The 17,323-nt window shown below is 39.7% G+C and overlaps 1 protein-coding gene across 4 annotated transcripts in view; it reads right to left on the reverse strand.

The window, feature by feature from the left end:
* GUCY1B1 (guanylate cyclase 1 soluble subunit beta 1) overlaps positions 1-17,323 on the reverse strand; it is a 44,233-nt gene that overhangs the window by 14,313 nt on the left and 12,597 nt on the right. For all 4 annotated transcript variants that reach the window (XM_065837877.2, XM_065837874.2, XM_065837875.2 and 1 more), the window contains exons 3-5: positions 13,220-13,320; positions 12,245-12,363; positions 7,281-7,478 (exon numbers count right to left, since the gene is read on the reverse strand). In XM_065837877.2, the coding sequence (XP_065693949.2) occupies positions 7,281-7,478; positions 12,245-12,363; positions 13,220-13,320 (418 nt within the window). The remainder of the gene's footprint in view (positions 1-7,280; positions 7,479-12,244; positions 12,364-13,219; positions 13,321-17,323) is intronic.

The raw sequence follows: 17,323 nt of genomic DNA on the forward strand, positions 1-17,323 counted from the left end.
GTGGTCATTTGAGGAAAACAAGTTATGTGAGTTTGTCTAGTAGATGGAAACCTAGTTTTATCTGAATTCAGGGTTTCAAGGTTCTCCCTGTCTTCCTCTTCTTTTAAAGCATTATCCCTGAAATGGTGAGAGATTGTGGCCATACTGAGAACTGATCTAACACAGAGTCTTAGTTCTTACTTACATGCTCACTCATGCATACTCCCAGAGGTTTTATTTTATTACTACTATTATTGTTGCCAGGGATGGCTGAGATTATACACTGTAACTGTTTTCAAATTGTGTAGAATTATCACTAGAATTGATCTATGCTTCCAGATCATTTTCACTCTTGGATCTTACTTCAAAGAGTTGCTCTTGCCACAACTGCAAAAAAAATGCATACTTTGGATGAAAAGCTTCTTAATTCAGCAAAGCACTCCTAAAATTCATTTTTAAAGATCTAATAATTTTTAAGGAAACGTTCATAATAACAGCACATCTCCTTCCAGAGACATTATCACCTAATGACCATCTTAATCACTACAAGCTGCACCTGTATGTACAGGTTTATTCTCGCTACCATGCAGCACCTAACGGGTTCTTCATAACTTCTCATTTTTTCCAATTTATTAGAAAGTACTGATGCATCAATAAACAAAACTCAAAAAAGGACCTACAAAAATAGAACTGCTATGTGCTTCAAGACATCTAGCTAAATTTGAGACATGACCCTCCGGAAATTCTACAAGTTTACACAGTGACGAAGTCAGTCATTGCATACAATGTGCTATTTTTCTAGCCTTTACAGATCAGAACAGGCCAAACACATGAAAACTTGTCAGATCTATAGGACAGCCATGGTGTCAGCTGCACACACCCAGTAAACCTGATATGCTGTAGCCATGACTGGTTTACTGAATATGACTCTGGTCATCCATGCACAGACCCTTATTAACAGATGCCACAACCACACCCCTCTCCAGGCTAAAAACGCTACTGATTCATCCTTAAAAAACTTCCCACTGGATGTGTAATTTCATTATGTCTTTTCTGCTCACATCATTTACGCACTATCTAATCTTCCTATCTCATGATTTTATCTACCTTGTCAGCAAATTTCAAATTAGTACTTCTGGCCATTAGCATAATTTGTTAAATTCTGTCCCTTCGTCCTTGTATCTACAGATCCAACCAAATTGGCCAGAAACTTATCCGGCATAAAGACCTGGCTAGGTACTCTGCAGTAAGCTTAATTAGATTAGAATTTATCTGTTGTTTCATTCTGCAAGTAATGTAACAAGGTGGATGGATGATGGCAGAGCAGTGGATGTGATCTCCCTTGACCTCAGTAAAGCCTTTGACACAGTCTGCCACAGCATCCTTATAGCTAAGTTGAGGAGGTGTGGTCTGGACAATAGAGTAGTGAGGTGGATTGCAAACTGGCTTAAAGAGAGAAGCCAGAGAGTGGTGGTCAATGGTGCAGAGTCTAGTTGGAGGCCAGTATCTAGTGGAGTGCCTCAGGGGTCAGTACTGGGGCCAATATTATTCAATATATTCATTAACAATTTAGACGAGGGAATTGAGTGTACTATCAGCAAGTTTGTTGATGACACCAAGCTGGGAGGAGTGGCTGACACGCCAGAAGGCTGTGCTGCCATCCAATGAGACCTGGACAGGCTGGAGAGTTGGGCAGGGAAAAATTTAATGAAATATAACAAGGGAAAGTGTAGAGTCCTGCATCTGGGCAGGAACAACCCCAGGTTCCAGTATAGGTTGGGGAATGACCTATTAGAGAGCAGTGTAGGGGAAAGGGATCTGGGGGTCCTGGTGGACAACAGGATGACCATGAGCCAGCACTGTGCCCTTGTGGCCAGGAAGGCCAATGGCATCCTTGGGTGTATTACAAGGGGGGTGGTCAGTAGATCGAGAGAGGTCCTCCTTCCCCTCTACTCCGCCCTGGTGAGACCCCATCTGGAATATTGTGTCCAGTTCTGGGCCCCTCAGTTCAAGAAGGACAAGGAACTGCTGGAGAGAGTCCAGCGTAGGGTAACAAAGATGACTAAGGGAGTGGAGCACCTCCCTTATGAAGAAAGGCTGAGGGAGCTGGGTCTCTTTAGTTTGGAGAAGAGGAGACTGAGGGGTGACATTATTAATGGTTATAAATATACAAAAGGGTGAGTGCCACGAGGATGAAGCCAGGCTCTTCTTGGTGGCAAACAATGATAGGACAAGGGATAATGGGATCAAGCTGGAACACAAGAGGTTCCACTTAAATTTGAGAAAAAACTTCCTCTCAGTGAGGGTGACAGAGCACTGGAACAGGCTGCCCAGTGAGGTTTTGAAGCCTCCTTCCCTGGAGACATTCAGAACCTGCCTGGACATGTGCCTCTGCAACCTCACCTAGGCGTTCCTGCTCCAGCAGGGGGATTGGATTAGATGATCTTTTGAGGTCCCTTTCAATCCCAACATACTACGATACTGTAAAGTTTGCAAGCCACAGACTTTCAGTATCATTTAAATATTGTTGAAGAAGCCTCTGTTAAATGTTTGACAAATGAAAGTTCAGTGACGGAAGCAACAAAGCCAGGAATTGAGTCTAATTCTTCCTCCCTTGCAGTTTCAGCTGGTGAAGTGACATCGGTTCATCACATCTAAGAGATCAATCACCATAGTAACTTCAGTTAAAAAAACTGAAGAGAAAAATCACTCTCCTGGTTTCAAAGAGAATATGTAACATCTAACTGCTAACCTGCCTGTGCCTTCCAGAAGATCTGTCTTCAGAGTTTGTCCTTGCTTAGACAAGTGAAATATCACAGCAATATTTCAGGGAAGGTCAATTCAGAGAACAGCTATTTAAAATGACTTTGTGGTTTATATATTTGGTGAACTTCACACGAGGTATTGAATCAAGCAGCATCACTGTGATACAGCATGTATAATGAACACATGCTATCTGTTAACCTTGCACTGATGTATCTATAAGACAAGACTCAATTCTATAGATAAAAGCATGTCTCCAAGATGCACTCCTATCTCAGCATGGGGGAGGGACAAAATGTCCTCAGACACGGAGCTTTTCCATTGGATTGTGAAAATTAATACAAAGTGGGTTTTTTTCCATTTAAAGGTCAATACAGTATGAAATTCTTGACCTCTTCTGATCAAAACTGACTGTGCAAGGCTACTTGTCAAATTTCACTGCAGCTGTTTGAGGGTGGTCCTGAGGCAGGGCAGTTCACTCTGGAAATGGCGCCACTCTTCACTTTGCACACCCAAAGTTAAAACCATGGAGATGTCTCCCCTGGCAGCTGGTTTCAAGGCAGGTTGTTGCACTGCATCGAACAGCCAGGCCTGGAGTTGGAGAAGTTTCCAGCTGCCCTTAATTAAAGGCTGGTCATGCTCCATGATTGACCTATCTTCATACATAGCCAGCATTTCAACGAACGGATCAGTACTTCTTGTCCTCTGCGACTATGTAAGTAGTTTTTAGGTAAACTCTGCAGCTGGTTGTATTCTGGCTTTGTTTTTTATGTTGCCATTAGTAATATGACAGTCAGAACAGCTGGCACTGTTGAGCCTGCAAAAGGGTCAGGAGGATCTTATCGATATGTACCTGACCGGTCCACAAAAACCGAGCAGGTGAAAAGCAACTCCATTGTTTTTCTGTGCTGTGCTATTTCAAACAATGTTTGAAACATGAAAGCATTCATTGACTAAATCACAAGGCAAGAGGTGGAGATGAAAGAAGTCAATCAATTTTTTTCTCCTGTTTTCATTTTTTTAAACAGCACAAAACTAGCCAGGTACCACACTGGCAGACTTACTCTGCTTTAAAACCCTCACTCTATAGCATTAATGATTAATAGTTGACCTGTGGACTAATGGAGAGGCTTTCATTGTTTGTGTGGATAAGCTGCAAATGTTGGCACTCTCACCTTACAGAAACAAGCAGCTGATTATTCTTTGCTTATCTACCACTGAAGTTTATGAGTACCCATGGAGTAAAGCACTATTTGTCACTGAAGGTGTCAAAGGCTAGGCCTTATTAAGTAGCAGAGACAAGAAAAAGTTCTGGGTCAAGGGCACATGACTTTTAACGAGGACAAAGGGAAAAACAGGGTAACAGACAGAACAAAATACAGACAATATATACACTTTCTTCTGTTTAGAGGTAATACTAATTTTTAGGCACCTATGTGCTTTTATCTGAGATGGTCTGGAAGAATAATTTGAATTTAAGTTAAACTTTGTGCCCACTTAAAATAGGTTTGACTTAAATGTCTTCATTGCAGTACAACAATAAAATATTCAGAAAAGCCTAACAAAGTCAATTTAAAATAATAAGTAAATTTAGAACCAATACTTAAACGTCTTTGGTACATATATTATTTGTGAGAAGTCCTCAATGGATATTAGTACCCTCCAATACAATCTTCTCAACAAAGTAACATTCAGAGCGAGGATGCAGTTTGTCCCAAGTTTGTTCTGGTAGCTGCTTTGCACAACCCATATTTCTACGCTGCCCCACTGATCGATCTTGTCTCTGCACAACCCCTCAACTGTGCTGGCAGAACTCTGATAGACAGAACACCAAACCACACACAGGAACAGACGTGGACAAAAATAACCCAGACAAAAAAAAACCCTGTTATTTAGAACCCAGTTCATTTCCCCAGTCTAGTTTATTTTACAGCTTCACAACAGCTGGAGAGACACAGCTGAAGAAGCTGTTGTAGGACAAGCTTGAGCAGCAGAAGGGAGACTGTGTGAGCTGCCTGTGCTACCAAGAGAAATGCCTGTCAAGCAACAGCTTCAGCAGCCTTGCAGCCAGCTTTCCAACACAGTCCTTCTTGTCTGTCTCAACACCTTGAACAAACATGGACATGAGAAGAAAATTGTTTTGATTCTGTTGCATCCTTCTGTATCTAACACCCTCTGTAAAAGTTTGAGCTATAGATTTCTACAAAGTAGAATCCCAATTACGACATTCAGTATATAATCATCACTATGCAGAACTAGCTACTCACTTTAAAACTGAGCTAGCTTATAACAAGAAACCTAAAAGGCAAATCCTTCAAAACAGCAATACAAATTCCTTTGTCATTTGGTTCCTTGTAGACCTCTTATCATGTTTTTCTGATAGGTGAAACTGGAATGGATTTTCTGAGCAAGTATACAATGAAACTGTGCTAAAAATGTAATGTGACTAGGAGTAGTTGTGGCAGAATGCAAACCCCCCTCTCTCCCCCCGCCTCCTTCAGTATGGAGGGAGTAGGCACATCTCCCTCTCTCTGCTACTTGAGGCTAACAGCTTCTTTTGTTTGGCCCAGAGCACCCTGGCCAGGGCCATTAGGAGAAGGGATTGCCAAGGTGCCAGTGAGCCGCTGGGCACCTGTGACCAGTGTGGGGGATGTTTGGAGGCTTCAGGGGCACCCCACACACGGTGTGGGGGTGCAGAGAAGCTTCTAGAATGCCTACAGTCAGGTCTGATCAGCCAGTATAAAAACGGGACTCTCTCGTCGAGACTGGGCCCATTGTCGCCGGTCTCTCGGAGCACGAGGAAGATGCTGCTGCCGAGACCCCCCCTCCCCGGGATGGAGACCCCGCTTGCCTTGCCGCCACGTGTGTGAGTAAAACCCCTCGCAGGATTGCGAGTATATTTATCCTTTCCATGCACATATGCACGTGTAACTTCCCGTGCTTAATACAAGCACGTACAAAATTATTTCTTCGCACAATCGCGAGTGTATTTATATTCCGTGCACATTTGCACGCGTACTTTAAATTATTTCCTCGCACAATCGCGAGTGTAACTTTATTTCCTCGCACAATTGCGAGTGTATTATAAATTTATCCTCGCACAATCGCAAGTGTATTTTCCTCCCGTGCTTCCACATAAGCACGTGTAGTATTCCGTGCACATTCGCACGTGTAAGTAAATTAACCCTCGCAGAATTGCGAGTGTATTATAAATTTACCCTCGCGGAATCGCGAGCGTACGCTTTACCTGTATCTCTTTATGAATAATCCCGCACCGTGTTCAGGCAGGTGTGTACTCCTCTGGGACTTGGGGGTGGTTCCGGCATTGTTTTGGGTGAAGCCACGTGCATGCACTCTGTGGACCTCCTGTTGTACTAGTTGCTGCCCCTTAATAATTTTCCTCAACTGATACCCGAACCTATATTAAAGTCACTTTTGGAGCGCTAAAACCCTGTTTCTCACCGGTTTAATAAAAGTTGTTTTGGACCCTGTTGTCCCTTAAATTAGCCTCGGGGTGCCTCCGTGACAGTAGTGTCCCTTAAACCATGACAAGCAGTCAAAAAAAAAAAGAATGCTTGCTGTACCTGCTTACATTCTTTTCTACTTGGTGAAAAATATTTTATATCAGTTGTAATATTTCTAACAGCAAAGAGATTTTATTTGCTGGTTTTCCCCAGATATATCTGCAACTTGGATCAAGATCTGATTTTATATTACTACGTATGAAAGACCTGATCAATTAAATCTTTCTGTTGCTCTGCATGGACACAAAACAACGGACTCTTTCCCATCTCCCAAGGGACTTAGCACACATGACATTATGTAAACTGTGACTGAGTAACATTTTTCCACTTCTGGGGCAGTAGGTACATATCCAGCCACAAGTTCACGCAGTGGTAGCGTGAGATCCACAAGCACATCTTGGTTCTGGTGCAGATCTGGCATGCAGGCTGGAGGAAAACCCTCTGCTCACCAGCCAGGTCTCATCAACACACATCAGCCTTACAGTTTGCACATATTAATAGATGAAGAATCTAGGACACAGGGACAAAATGTCCATGTTCTCACAGAACACAGTAGACAGTAAGAAACATATGGGCCAAACATGAAGTGGAAAAAAACACCCCAAACAACCCAGTACGTTATTTCTGTACATTCTGTCTCCTTCTTTGAACAAGGGGATATTGTCCTGAACTGTTCCTGATTGGGTCTGTTTGCAAATTAGCGCTGATCTGCACAGCACACGGCCAACATCTCCTTAAAGCAACACAAATCACGATGGCTCTTTCTGAGTCAGTACTGATGCCACTGCTTGACAGAGGACAGCAACAATAAAAATTACTGTTTGCCATCACTTCACTTTTGATTTTCTTGATTCTGTCCTCCTGACATAAACTTCCAATGCCATCACTTCACTTTTGATTTTCTTGATTTTGTCCTCCTGACATAAACTTCCAATGCCATCACTTCACTTTTGATTTTCTTGATTTTGTCCTCCTGACATAAACTTCCAATGTGTACATCCCTTCAGACATTACCTTCATATCTATTTCTGTACCATGGATCTGTTGAGCGACTGTTTTGATGATTCCAATAACAATATCCTGGAGGCCTTCTCTTTCCGAATAGTAATGCAGAATGAGTCCTTTCCCCTTCTCCGCATCAGTGCATCTAAAGGAAGGGGCTCGCATACCTGGGTAAATGGTAGCAAGGTGGTCATGCAAGGCATCCAGGTTCTGGAAGAAGAAATTAGAAACATGATTATAAGGCATTCACTTATTAGTTCTGAAGAAAGTAAGTACATACATATGCTATCTAATCTGAACATCTCCTTTCTCCTACTGCTCACACTCCCACTGTATTTGCCTTATTACGTGTAGAACTGCCATCATAGCAGGCTTTTCAGGTAGCTTGTGATACTCTTTCCATCTACTGTGGCAATATTGAGACAACGAAAGTCATCAAAATTGGCACTATTAAAAATTACTCCAGGTATCAAGAATTCATGTTTGACTATGCTGTATTTTGAAATAGTCAGCTACAAATACGCTTGTCTGAATAAACGTGAATCTAATTCTCACATCATAACAGTCAACCCAAGTTTACAGGGCCTGACAAAGTCTCAAATTTTAAATAAAATATTTAAACAATCAAAAGACTAACCTCAAATACATACTTCCTTTGAGAACAATCGAAAAAAATCCATAGAATACATGAAACACATCACAGCTGCTGTAAAAATGTTTCAGAACAGGTTATCAAAGAAAGGGAAGAGGTCTTCTATTTTCCCAGCTGATGTCCTGGACATCTTATGTATTTAACTTTAAATTTTGACCAGAAAAATTGCTGTCTGGAGAGGAAAGTTAAATGATACATTGATAGGCATATCCAATAAGGACAATTAAGAGAACAATGAGATCAAAATCGCACTTAGAACACAACATTAGCTCCAACTTTGATTATGAAGCAATTACCAGGGCTCTAGTTTACTATTTACTGTACATTTAACACAAAAAGAGCAACCTAGAGGAACCTTCCTGGATAGTGCCACAACCCACATAATTTTTACCCACATTATAAAATTCATGCAACTCCTTTACATCTTCAGTCCAGAACATCACTGCACATTTCGAATGTTTTTCTCCCACCCTCCCAGGTAACTGCTAGCACCAGGCTTTGCGTATTGCTTTCTGCCAGCACAAGGAGAAGTGAAGTGAAAATATTTTCATTTTGCTGTCTGGGCCATTCTCCACCTTTCAAGAGCATCTGTCAGTCATCAAATTTGTGGAAGCACACTGAACTTGATTTCATGTGAGCTGTGAAGTGCTCGAACAGCTGCTTCTTCTCCTGGGAAACCTCCAGAGGAAACGGGACTCTTAGAAATTAATTCCGTAGGATGCACTCAACCTGGAACTTCCTCCTTCAGATTTTTAGTTTGTTTCAAATTCATGTTTTTGTTGCTATATCAACACCTCTAAATTAAAACTTGAAGAAGCAACAATCTGGGAGTCAATTCATTCCAGCTGTTAGTGGTCATTCAATTAATTCATTGCAAAAAGTGTAACACTTGAAGGCAAACTCTGAAGATCTTTGCAGGGTTTAAGACAGTGAAACTGGAAGAGACTGCTTTCAAAGAGTGTGGATGAGAAGAAGGCGAGAGATCTCACTGGCTCCAAGGGAGCGCTTCACAATCTCCTTAATGGGGTGCAGGACTGCTCTTTCAGCACATATGCCTCAGAAACAGCTGGGATCTATTGACCTTTTGGGAAAAAAATCTTAAGGAGATACATGGGTAAGTAGGATAACCTTCTGGTTACACCATCATCAACACCTGAAGAATTGATTTCAAAAGGAGTTTGTTATGGGGAATGGCCAATGTCAAGGACAGAACTTTTCCAAGACCGCTGTCTAATTATTAACATGTATTTCTGGCACGTCTTGCTAACAAATAGCAGTAGCCTCATTCTTCAAGACCACTCTACCACCTTACTACCCCATTACTGCTGACTTTGTCCAAGCAGTGTCACAGGCAAGCCCATGTGATATGCCCTTGAGTCTCTACTCTCTAATCATCCAGAGTGGGGACTTGCCCAGGATGTATTGCAGCTGCTTTCCAGTCCCCAATGTGTCTTTTCTCCCTAGGCACACAGATTATGGGGCGAGCAAAGAGCTTATTATATTCAAACCCTTGCTCCAGCACCTACTCGAGATGAGGTAGAGATGTGCTTCCAGATCAAGAAGCTGAAATCACTCCCAGATGCTGTTGTTTAGACATTGTCATTGTCACTCCCACTTCTATTTTTTATTGTGTTTGATCCATTCTAAATTGATATTGCAGTTTTTGGAAGAACAAATGTGTCTTTTTTTCTGGTTTGTTCACCTTCTCTGGACCATGGTCAGGTACAGATAATAGGTTGAACTCTCTCTTTGAATCCTTGGCTCCTCAGATGAATGCCAGAGCTCATGCTGTGTCCAGAGACACTAATTCTAGAGCTCTGGAGAGCACTGATCAGCTCCATGGTGAAACACAAAGGAATCTCCAAGCAAGAACAAGCAGTGACACTAAATCAGGCCGATCCTGGCCTGTTGAAAATCAAAAGAGTTGTGATTGGCACCTGAAATACAAAGATATGCTGTTGAGCTCTGTGTGGTACAGAGCATCTGGAAAGTTTTCTAAAAGAGGAATTAGTCCCCTGAAGTTTATTGCACTGCAATTATGAACAATGTAAAAGCACCTCAATAAGAGTACTAATCACTACTCCAGTGTTTGATTTTCATTCAGTAGAAAGCTACTGAACATAACATAAAAGCACACTTGGAGTTTCTTGGGAGGAACCTCTTTTCACACTGCTTCTCTTTGGCATGGTGTCTTTCAATATGATTTGCAGTATTTCCAGGCCTGTGTGTTTCATAGAAAATATAAATACTAGATTTAGTCATGCTATCTTTTTCCTTTTTCATGAAGCTTGAAGTACCTGTTTTTCATCTATGCAAAAACTAAATTTTCTCCAAAATGTCAGGGGAAACGGGACATAAACATGAGATTTATTTTCATACGCTTCAAAAAACTGCAGCCCTCAGTTTTTTCATACATCCTGGACTCAGTACAGATTTCAAGAAGCACCTTTTGGAACTCTATTACAGATTTTAAGAATCAGACAAAAGTTCAGCACATAAGACCAAATCTGCACCTATTTTTGTAATAAGTATATAAATCAGTTTCCTGATCTCATTAACTGCTGGAAGATGCAAAAGTAATAAATCACAGATTACACTGATTTTCCTTAACAACAGAAAGCTAGAAAGTACACTTTTGGCACAGCTACTAATACATTAGTCCTGTTAAAACTTACAGAAGTATGTAATAGCCAAAGTACTCTGTTAACACTGAAATTCAAAGAAAGCAGCTTAAAATACTGTCACTAGAAGCATACAAATGTAAGTTGTTCACATTTTTATAGAGGTTTGGTGTGTACTACAAACATGTCCAGTCTTTTCATAATCACACAGGGTAAGGAATGGAAAGAGAAGTATACTGTATGGAAAAGGGGATGAGGGAAGGAATAGGGAAGGACTGGCCCACCTATGTGTATCCAAAGTGATGGAGCACCAGGCCAGCTACACCTTTTTTTAATTCCTCCCCTGCTCTTGCTCAATCCTATCTACAACTTCAGTACATGACTCATCTTTAAAACTTACATTCACCTGAAGGCTTGCTTTAAGGGCTGCCTGTGAATGAAGCCATGAAATATAAAGGATGTCACATCTCACAGAAAACAGTATACAGACCACACGTGGTATATACATGTTGGAGCACAGACATACCCTGTCCATCTGCCCAACAATTACAGTCCATGGGATTTTTAAAAGAAGTCTCGGTTGACTTCATTTAGGGTACTCTGAAATAATCCAAGATTTTGGGGCAGGTAATGAGACACAGAAGTAAATATTCTAGTATTCCGGTAAACTATGCACTCTGCTCTTTTTACTGATTGCTCTTGGAGAGATTTTATGGGAACAGATGACAAGAGGCTGCTAAATTTCTGGTGAAAATCAATAGAGATTTGACACTTAGTTTCTGGGCAATCTCCCATGAAATCTTAATCAGTTCAGTGTTTGTAAATTCATTACTGCACACAGTTGTCTCCAAGAGTGATATATACCATAAGTCGTAAAGTGTTTTTTTAAGTGAACAATTTCCAGGTGACAAAAAAGATAAGCCAATTTTTTCGACATGTAGAAATCACACTTTAGAGAAGTCACTACGTTCCATGGTATTGAAAAATCATTCTTGTTTTGTTTTCCAGTGCAGTATCACACTGTGTGCAGTTACGAAAGCACAAAAACTCACTTCACTGCTGCTCTAGCCCACTTTCAGCTTATGGATAAAGGACAATGGCATAGAGATGAGCTGTGTATGAGCACTAGATCTGTACATAACGTACAATCAGAAATAACCAGTATTTATAGTAAAAGATAACTAAGGAAAAGAAATATCCTACAAATCTGAAGACCACATCTTCTGTTAGTATAAAAAAGGTAAGTCTTTTTACTTGACACACACACAGAAAATTTGAATTGGTGTTTTTTTTCATGTCTCTTGTACTCTATACTTTTGTTACATACAAAAACTCCTGTTTAAAACTTTTCTTTGGAATTTCAAATGAAATTTTAGTTTCATGAATGTCTCTGCAACCCCAGCTTTCCTGCCTTCTCAGTCCTTTCTTATAAAATTACATTCAAAGATGCTACGGGAAAATTATTATTCTATCAGGTAACTGAATAATATACTAGCTGAGAGGGAAAGAGAACAATGACAAAACTGCTCAGCAGTGGAAAGCTCTACAGAATATAAATACCACAGAAGAAAGTTTTCAGACACCTCTTCACAAATAACTGGAAGATTATACAGTACAACTGTTATCTCCAAATCTCAATCTAACCTGTTGACTAGATCATATTTCTGTCTGGTACCCGATATAATTTGGCACAAAATTCTTACCTGCAAAAACTCTCTGACATTTGAGCCCAAGACGCGTAGAATTGTATCATAACCAGATTCTTGACAAAACACAAAAAACATCTTCCCAAACATCTGAAGAATTTCCCCGGCATTTAGATCTAGTTTAAACAGGAAAATATGATTCAGTCCAAACACTGCATTTCATGCACTTTATTTACTACTTCAGTCTCATATTAATAAACAAGACAGTACCTAAACTCTACCCAGATCCAGTAGGTCAAGAATATGAGAAAAACAAGATTCAGGGTCCACATGGCAAATAATGAGTATTCAATACAGGAATTTCATTAGGTGGTAATTTACCAATTACCACTATGACCTTGCCACATTGTGCATTTCATGAATGTATAGCATATTCCTGGCTAATTACTGATTCAGAACAAATTCATACCACACTTGGGTCTTCAGATAAAATAATTCTAATGGGCATAATCCTACCTTTTCAATTCCAGACCAGAGTTGCAATGACTGAAAATGAACGTGACCCAGATATGAAATGAGATGTGCCCATGCCACAAATGTTTCTGTAACTCGGCATGCTTGCTCAGCAGAGAGATCAGGGATTCATTCACAGGCTGCTCTTGCAGTGGTGTTTGAAACCTGAATGTACTGGCAAGGTAGTTACAGCAGTATATTGTTACTTCATGATGGCTTGTAATACCATTCTCTAAGGACAAGGTACATTACTACAGTTTAAGGGGTATCTATGACTGGAAATACTTTGGAAGTAATAATCACTTCAAGGAATAAAAGGAATAAAAATATCTTCGATAAATTAAAAAAAAAAATCCTCTCTTCTGAGATTTTTAAAAAATTCTCTCTTTGACCAATACCCTGTTTTCACTTCCTCTGTGGTAAATCGTGTTTCTCTCTGGTACATGGATTTTTTTTGGGGGGGTGGAGGCTGTACCTTTTATGTGATGAATGGGAAAAGAAGACAGCCGCATTACTTACTAAGGACCTTGCTTGCAGCTGCAACCAGATCATAGGTTTTCGAATCATCGTAAATTATTCTGACAAGAAACTGTCCTTCTTCATCCAGCTGTGCCTCCTTCCTAAAAAGAAAATAGAAAAACATATTTTTCTTTGAGGGAGAAGCACTGTATCGATAAATCAATTATATATTGTTTGGTGTAAGTCTTTTAAATAAAATAAGTTTGTGGGTTGTGCCTTTCAGAAGTTACTTAAGACATAAAATTAGAAATAAATCTGTTGCATATCTCAGAGTCATTAAGGTACAATACAAATATTTCAGACCACTTGTGTTCTGAAAATAATAAATAGCTGTGAGAAAACAAGCCTTATTTTTCTCTACAGAGCCTCACAAAGAAGTTGTTGAACCAATAAAGGCAGAATTTGCAATTTAAAATAGGGGAATATCTAATGGGTCTTTAAGCACTTTTTAAGCAAGTGTTTCCATTCCTTTCAGTTTTGATTACATTTTGTTTACAAAAGGCATGGGATGTTTTTAACAAACATTTGCACCTATCTTCAAAGAGGAATCTAAAATCCAGATGTAGATATCTAATAAAATACTTCTTTTTTTTTTTTTTTTCGGAATTCTGCACATGCCCAGCAGATAGAAGAAAAAAAAAGTATGCTAGGATTTTGTGAGGTATTTTTCTTGCACAGCACATCAGTCCTTCGTGACTGAAGTGTCAGCACTCAGCTAAAACATAATAAAAACATACATTTCGTCACTAAAGGAAACAATTCTCAACCCCAGGTTTAAGACAAGACTTGTTTATAATAGCTGTTCACCTTCTGTGATCTCACCTGTGATGACTTTCTACAAAGATAATGTGCTTTGCAGAAATAGTGACACAAGAGAAGACATGTAAGTATTCATGCTCTAATTTATGTGCTTAGAATGTATTTTGGCTCAGTAAAACCAATATGATCATGGCATTGATAGTATCTTTGCAGGTGGAGGGTCACAGCTACTGTATCAAAAGAAAAAATACCCCAATCTCCAGAGGTCCCTTGCAACCTCAACCATTCTGTGATTCATGTAGTCACGGCTCTCTGCTGCAGAACACTTCAAAAAGACAAAAGAAAGGCAAAGAGGTAGGAAAGCCTAGAAGAGAATGAATCACATCTTCTCATGTTACAGACACACAAAAAAATAGTATAGGGAGATGTTCTTCAGTTTTTTCTTAGAATTAGAAAAAAATATTAAAAAGACAGACGATGAAGTATTTTTTTATAAAAAGCTAAGCATATGCCTTGCCAATCAAAATACTCAACTCAGGACTGAAATAATTTTTTTTTTAATGTACAACTGAAAGAGAACCATGAGTAAAAAATATTTACTAGTACCATGGTAGTGAAGGGCTTTCATCAGAGTAGGACAGAAACGCTTCTTGAGATAAGACTTGAAACATACAGTTCAGGAGCGAATATCCCTAACTGCTCTAAATTTTTAATGGTCATCAGAGGAATTTTGTACCCATAAAAAGTGGATTCTAAATCTGCTATGTAAAATCCGACATCCTCTTTTACATCTCCATCATCACAACATAATCAACCATCAGTCAAAATTAAAGTCTTTGACTGAAACTTAGATTCTAATTTTCTAGAGCTGGCATAATTTATTTTCAAAATAAAATAATACCAAGTAATAATGCCTGCACAACAATTCAAGCATTTACAGTTGTAGTGGAATTAGCCAGCCATACAAACAGAAACATTTTCTGCATTACTCAAAGGGGAGAGAGGTCTGAGAATTAAGAGCACTTGTTCATCTTAAAACTGCTACATGGCATGTAGTATTGCTGATAAGGCCTGATTCCAATCTCACATGGTAGTATCCTATTGACCTAAATAAAATTACTTGTCATTTAGCCCTCCAAATAGTAATCATCAGCCTTTGATAAAATGTTCACTTATCAATGGAAGTCTGGAACCCATTGTTTTTTTTCCTTTTCATCTTCCTTTAATCTTGCTCATCAAATTCTTATTGCTGACCAAAAATTATACTATACTGTTTTCACATTTCAAAAATATATCTACTTTTTAAAAATTAATTAATTAATTAAGTCTTGTAACTGCCACTCATCACATACATTTTATACTTACTCTATGAATCAGCATCATGAGCTAAAAACAAGCAAACCAACTTTCCCACAGTAATACGACAAGGCTACAGGGGACATGAAACTAACCAGCCTATATAACTCTACATAAAGGGAACATAATTCTCTATTCAATGGCATGAAAAACATAATGTGCTGGGTTTTTTTCTTAAACTCTTTGGGAACTTCCCAAAAGGAATGAAAGAATGGACACTAGCAATCAGGGCAAAACTGGCTGCAAGAGTGTCTCAGAGATACAAAAGGGTCAAGTACAGTATTATCTTTTTAAAATAATCAATTACAATAATTTGTTCAGTACTTGAAGAAAGAGTATGTTTATAAAGTAGCAAGCAGGAATGGTATACATACACACAGTCTCCTAAACAACCATCATTTTCATACTCCAAAATAGTACTTCTCATCCTCTTCCCCGACCATTTACTGTAAGTTTCAGATCAGCCTTTAGGATACCAAGTCTCACAGACTCCTGAAAACAGCTCCCATGCCACATATTCCTACTTTTCCTAAGTAGGGGAGCTGGGAAATGTTGTCTTGAAGCATATGAGGTCAGTGAGGGACAAGAAGGTAGAGTGTACATTTCCTAAGAACTGAACAGAAATTAATATGAGAAAAGAAAACTGTCTTGATTCTTTGATTCTCATAACATGCCATGTAACTGGAAGTCAGATACAGTTTGAAGGGAAGTCTGCAAAGCATGAGCAAACTTTCCCACATCTCTGATACACACTGTGCTTTCTCTTCATCTCTCTGATCTCAGCCAAACCACAAAGGATAACACGAACATCTGTAAAAGCAATTAAAATGCTCAAAACCACCACATAATTGCACAATTCAGTAGACACAGATTTTATGTGTGAGAATTTTCTGTATTAAAAAATTGACCCGGTTTGATAATGCTGATGTCTCTTTCCAAACTTCTTGCATCTCTTTCCAGTTACATTGACTGGAACTTCTCCTATTTCTTTCTCTGTGCCAAGCCATGCTTCCTTTCTTCTTACTTAATTGTCTCTAGTTTACTTTGTCAAAGTTTTAATCATTGCCTACATATTTGTTTTTCTGGGTTATTTTTTGTCCTGGATGGACTTCCCTGTCTGCTTTCATTGCCTGGTCACAGAAGTTGCTGTGCCTTCAGAACAACAGGTAGCCAGAGAGTGGCTGAGGACAGGACAGGCAGTTCAATGAAGCCAGCTGAAGCCTCTCCCTGCCTCCAGTGGGTCTGCAGTTTCTGAAGCCTTTCTGCCTCCCTCTGTAACCTGACAGTGCTGAGAACTTGAAAAAGTCTTTCCCTCTGAAATATTTCAGCAGCCTTAAGACTACATGTGATGGGGAAATGCTGCTGTAAGCTTACCCAAAATGGCCAATGCAATGTGAAAACACTCCTATTTTTACAGAGGCACTCATCCTTCAGCAAGTCTACAAAACTGCAGGTCCTCTAACAAACTTGTTTGAGAGAGCACAGCATCACAGCTGTCAGCACCAGAGAGGCTGACCAGGATGTGGTCACCAGCAGTCCAGGAAACAGAACAAAGTCGCTGAAATAATAATGGGCAAACCCTAAACTGTTTCCTCATGGCTGCTGTCTTCTCACCTAATTACCTGACCCTTACCTAATCTATCAAACCTGTCTGCATTTACACTGAGGAACTGCTTCTAAAACAAGGGGGAAATGAAAACATATATGCGAGTGTTATGAAAACTGTTATAAGTAATGCTAAAAGTGAGACTACTCTGTCAGTTTTGTGAAGCCGCTGTGGCTGGGTGTCCATCACTGGTAATTCCTCCAGTGTGACATTGCTGTTTTTAAATCCGCAACCTATAAGTACCACGTATGAAAATAAACTTGCCTCTGTGAAACAACAAGGTACAGTTACAAATCTGGGTATGTGAATTTTAAAAGACCAGAAAGCTGCAACTGTTCTTATCTGAACAGCTTCCCTCTCCTGGCTGGTTCACGAGCTGGGAT

This window comes from Patagioenas fasciata, chromosome 4, assembly GCF_037038585.1.
Source record: "Patagioenas fasciata isolate bPatFas1 chromosome 4, bPatFas1.hap1, whole genome shotgun sequence".
Lineage (NCBI taxonomy): Eukaryota > Metazoa > Chordata > Aves > Columbiformes > Columbidae > Patagioenas > Patagioenas fasciata.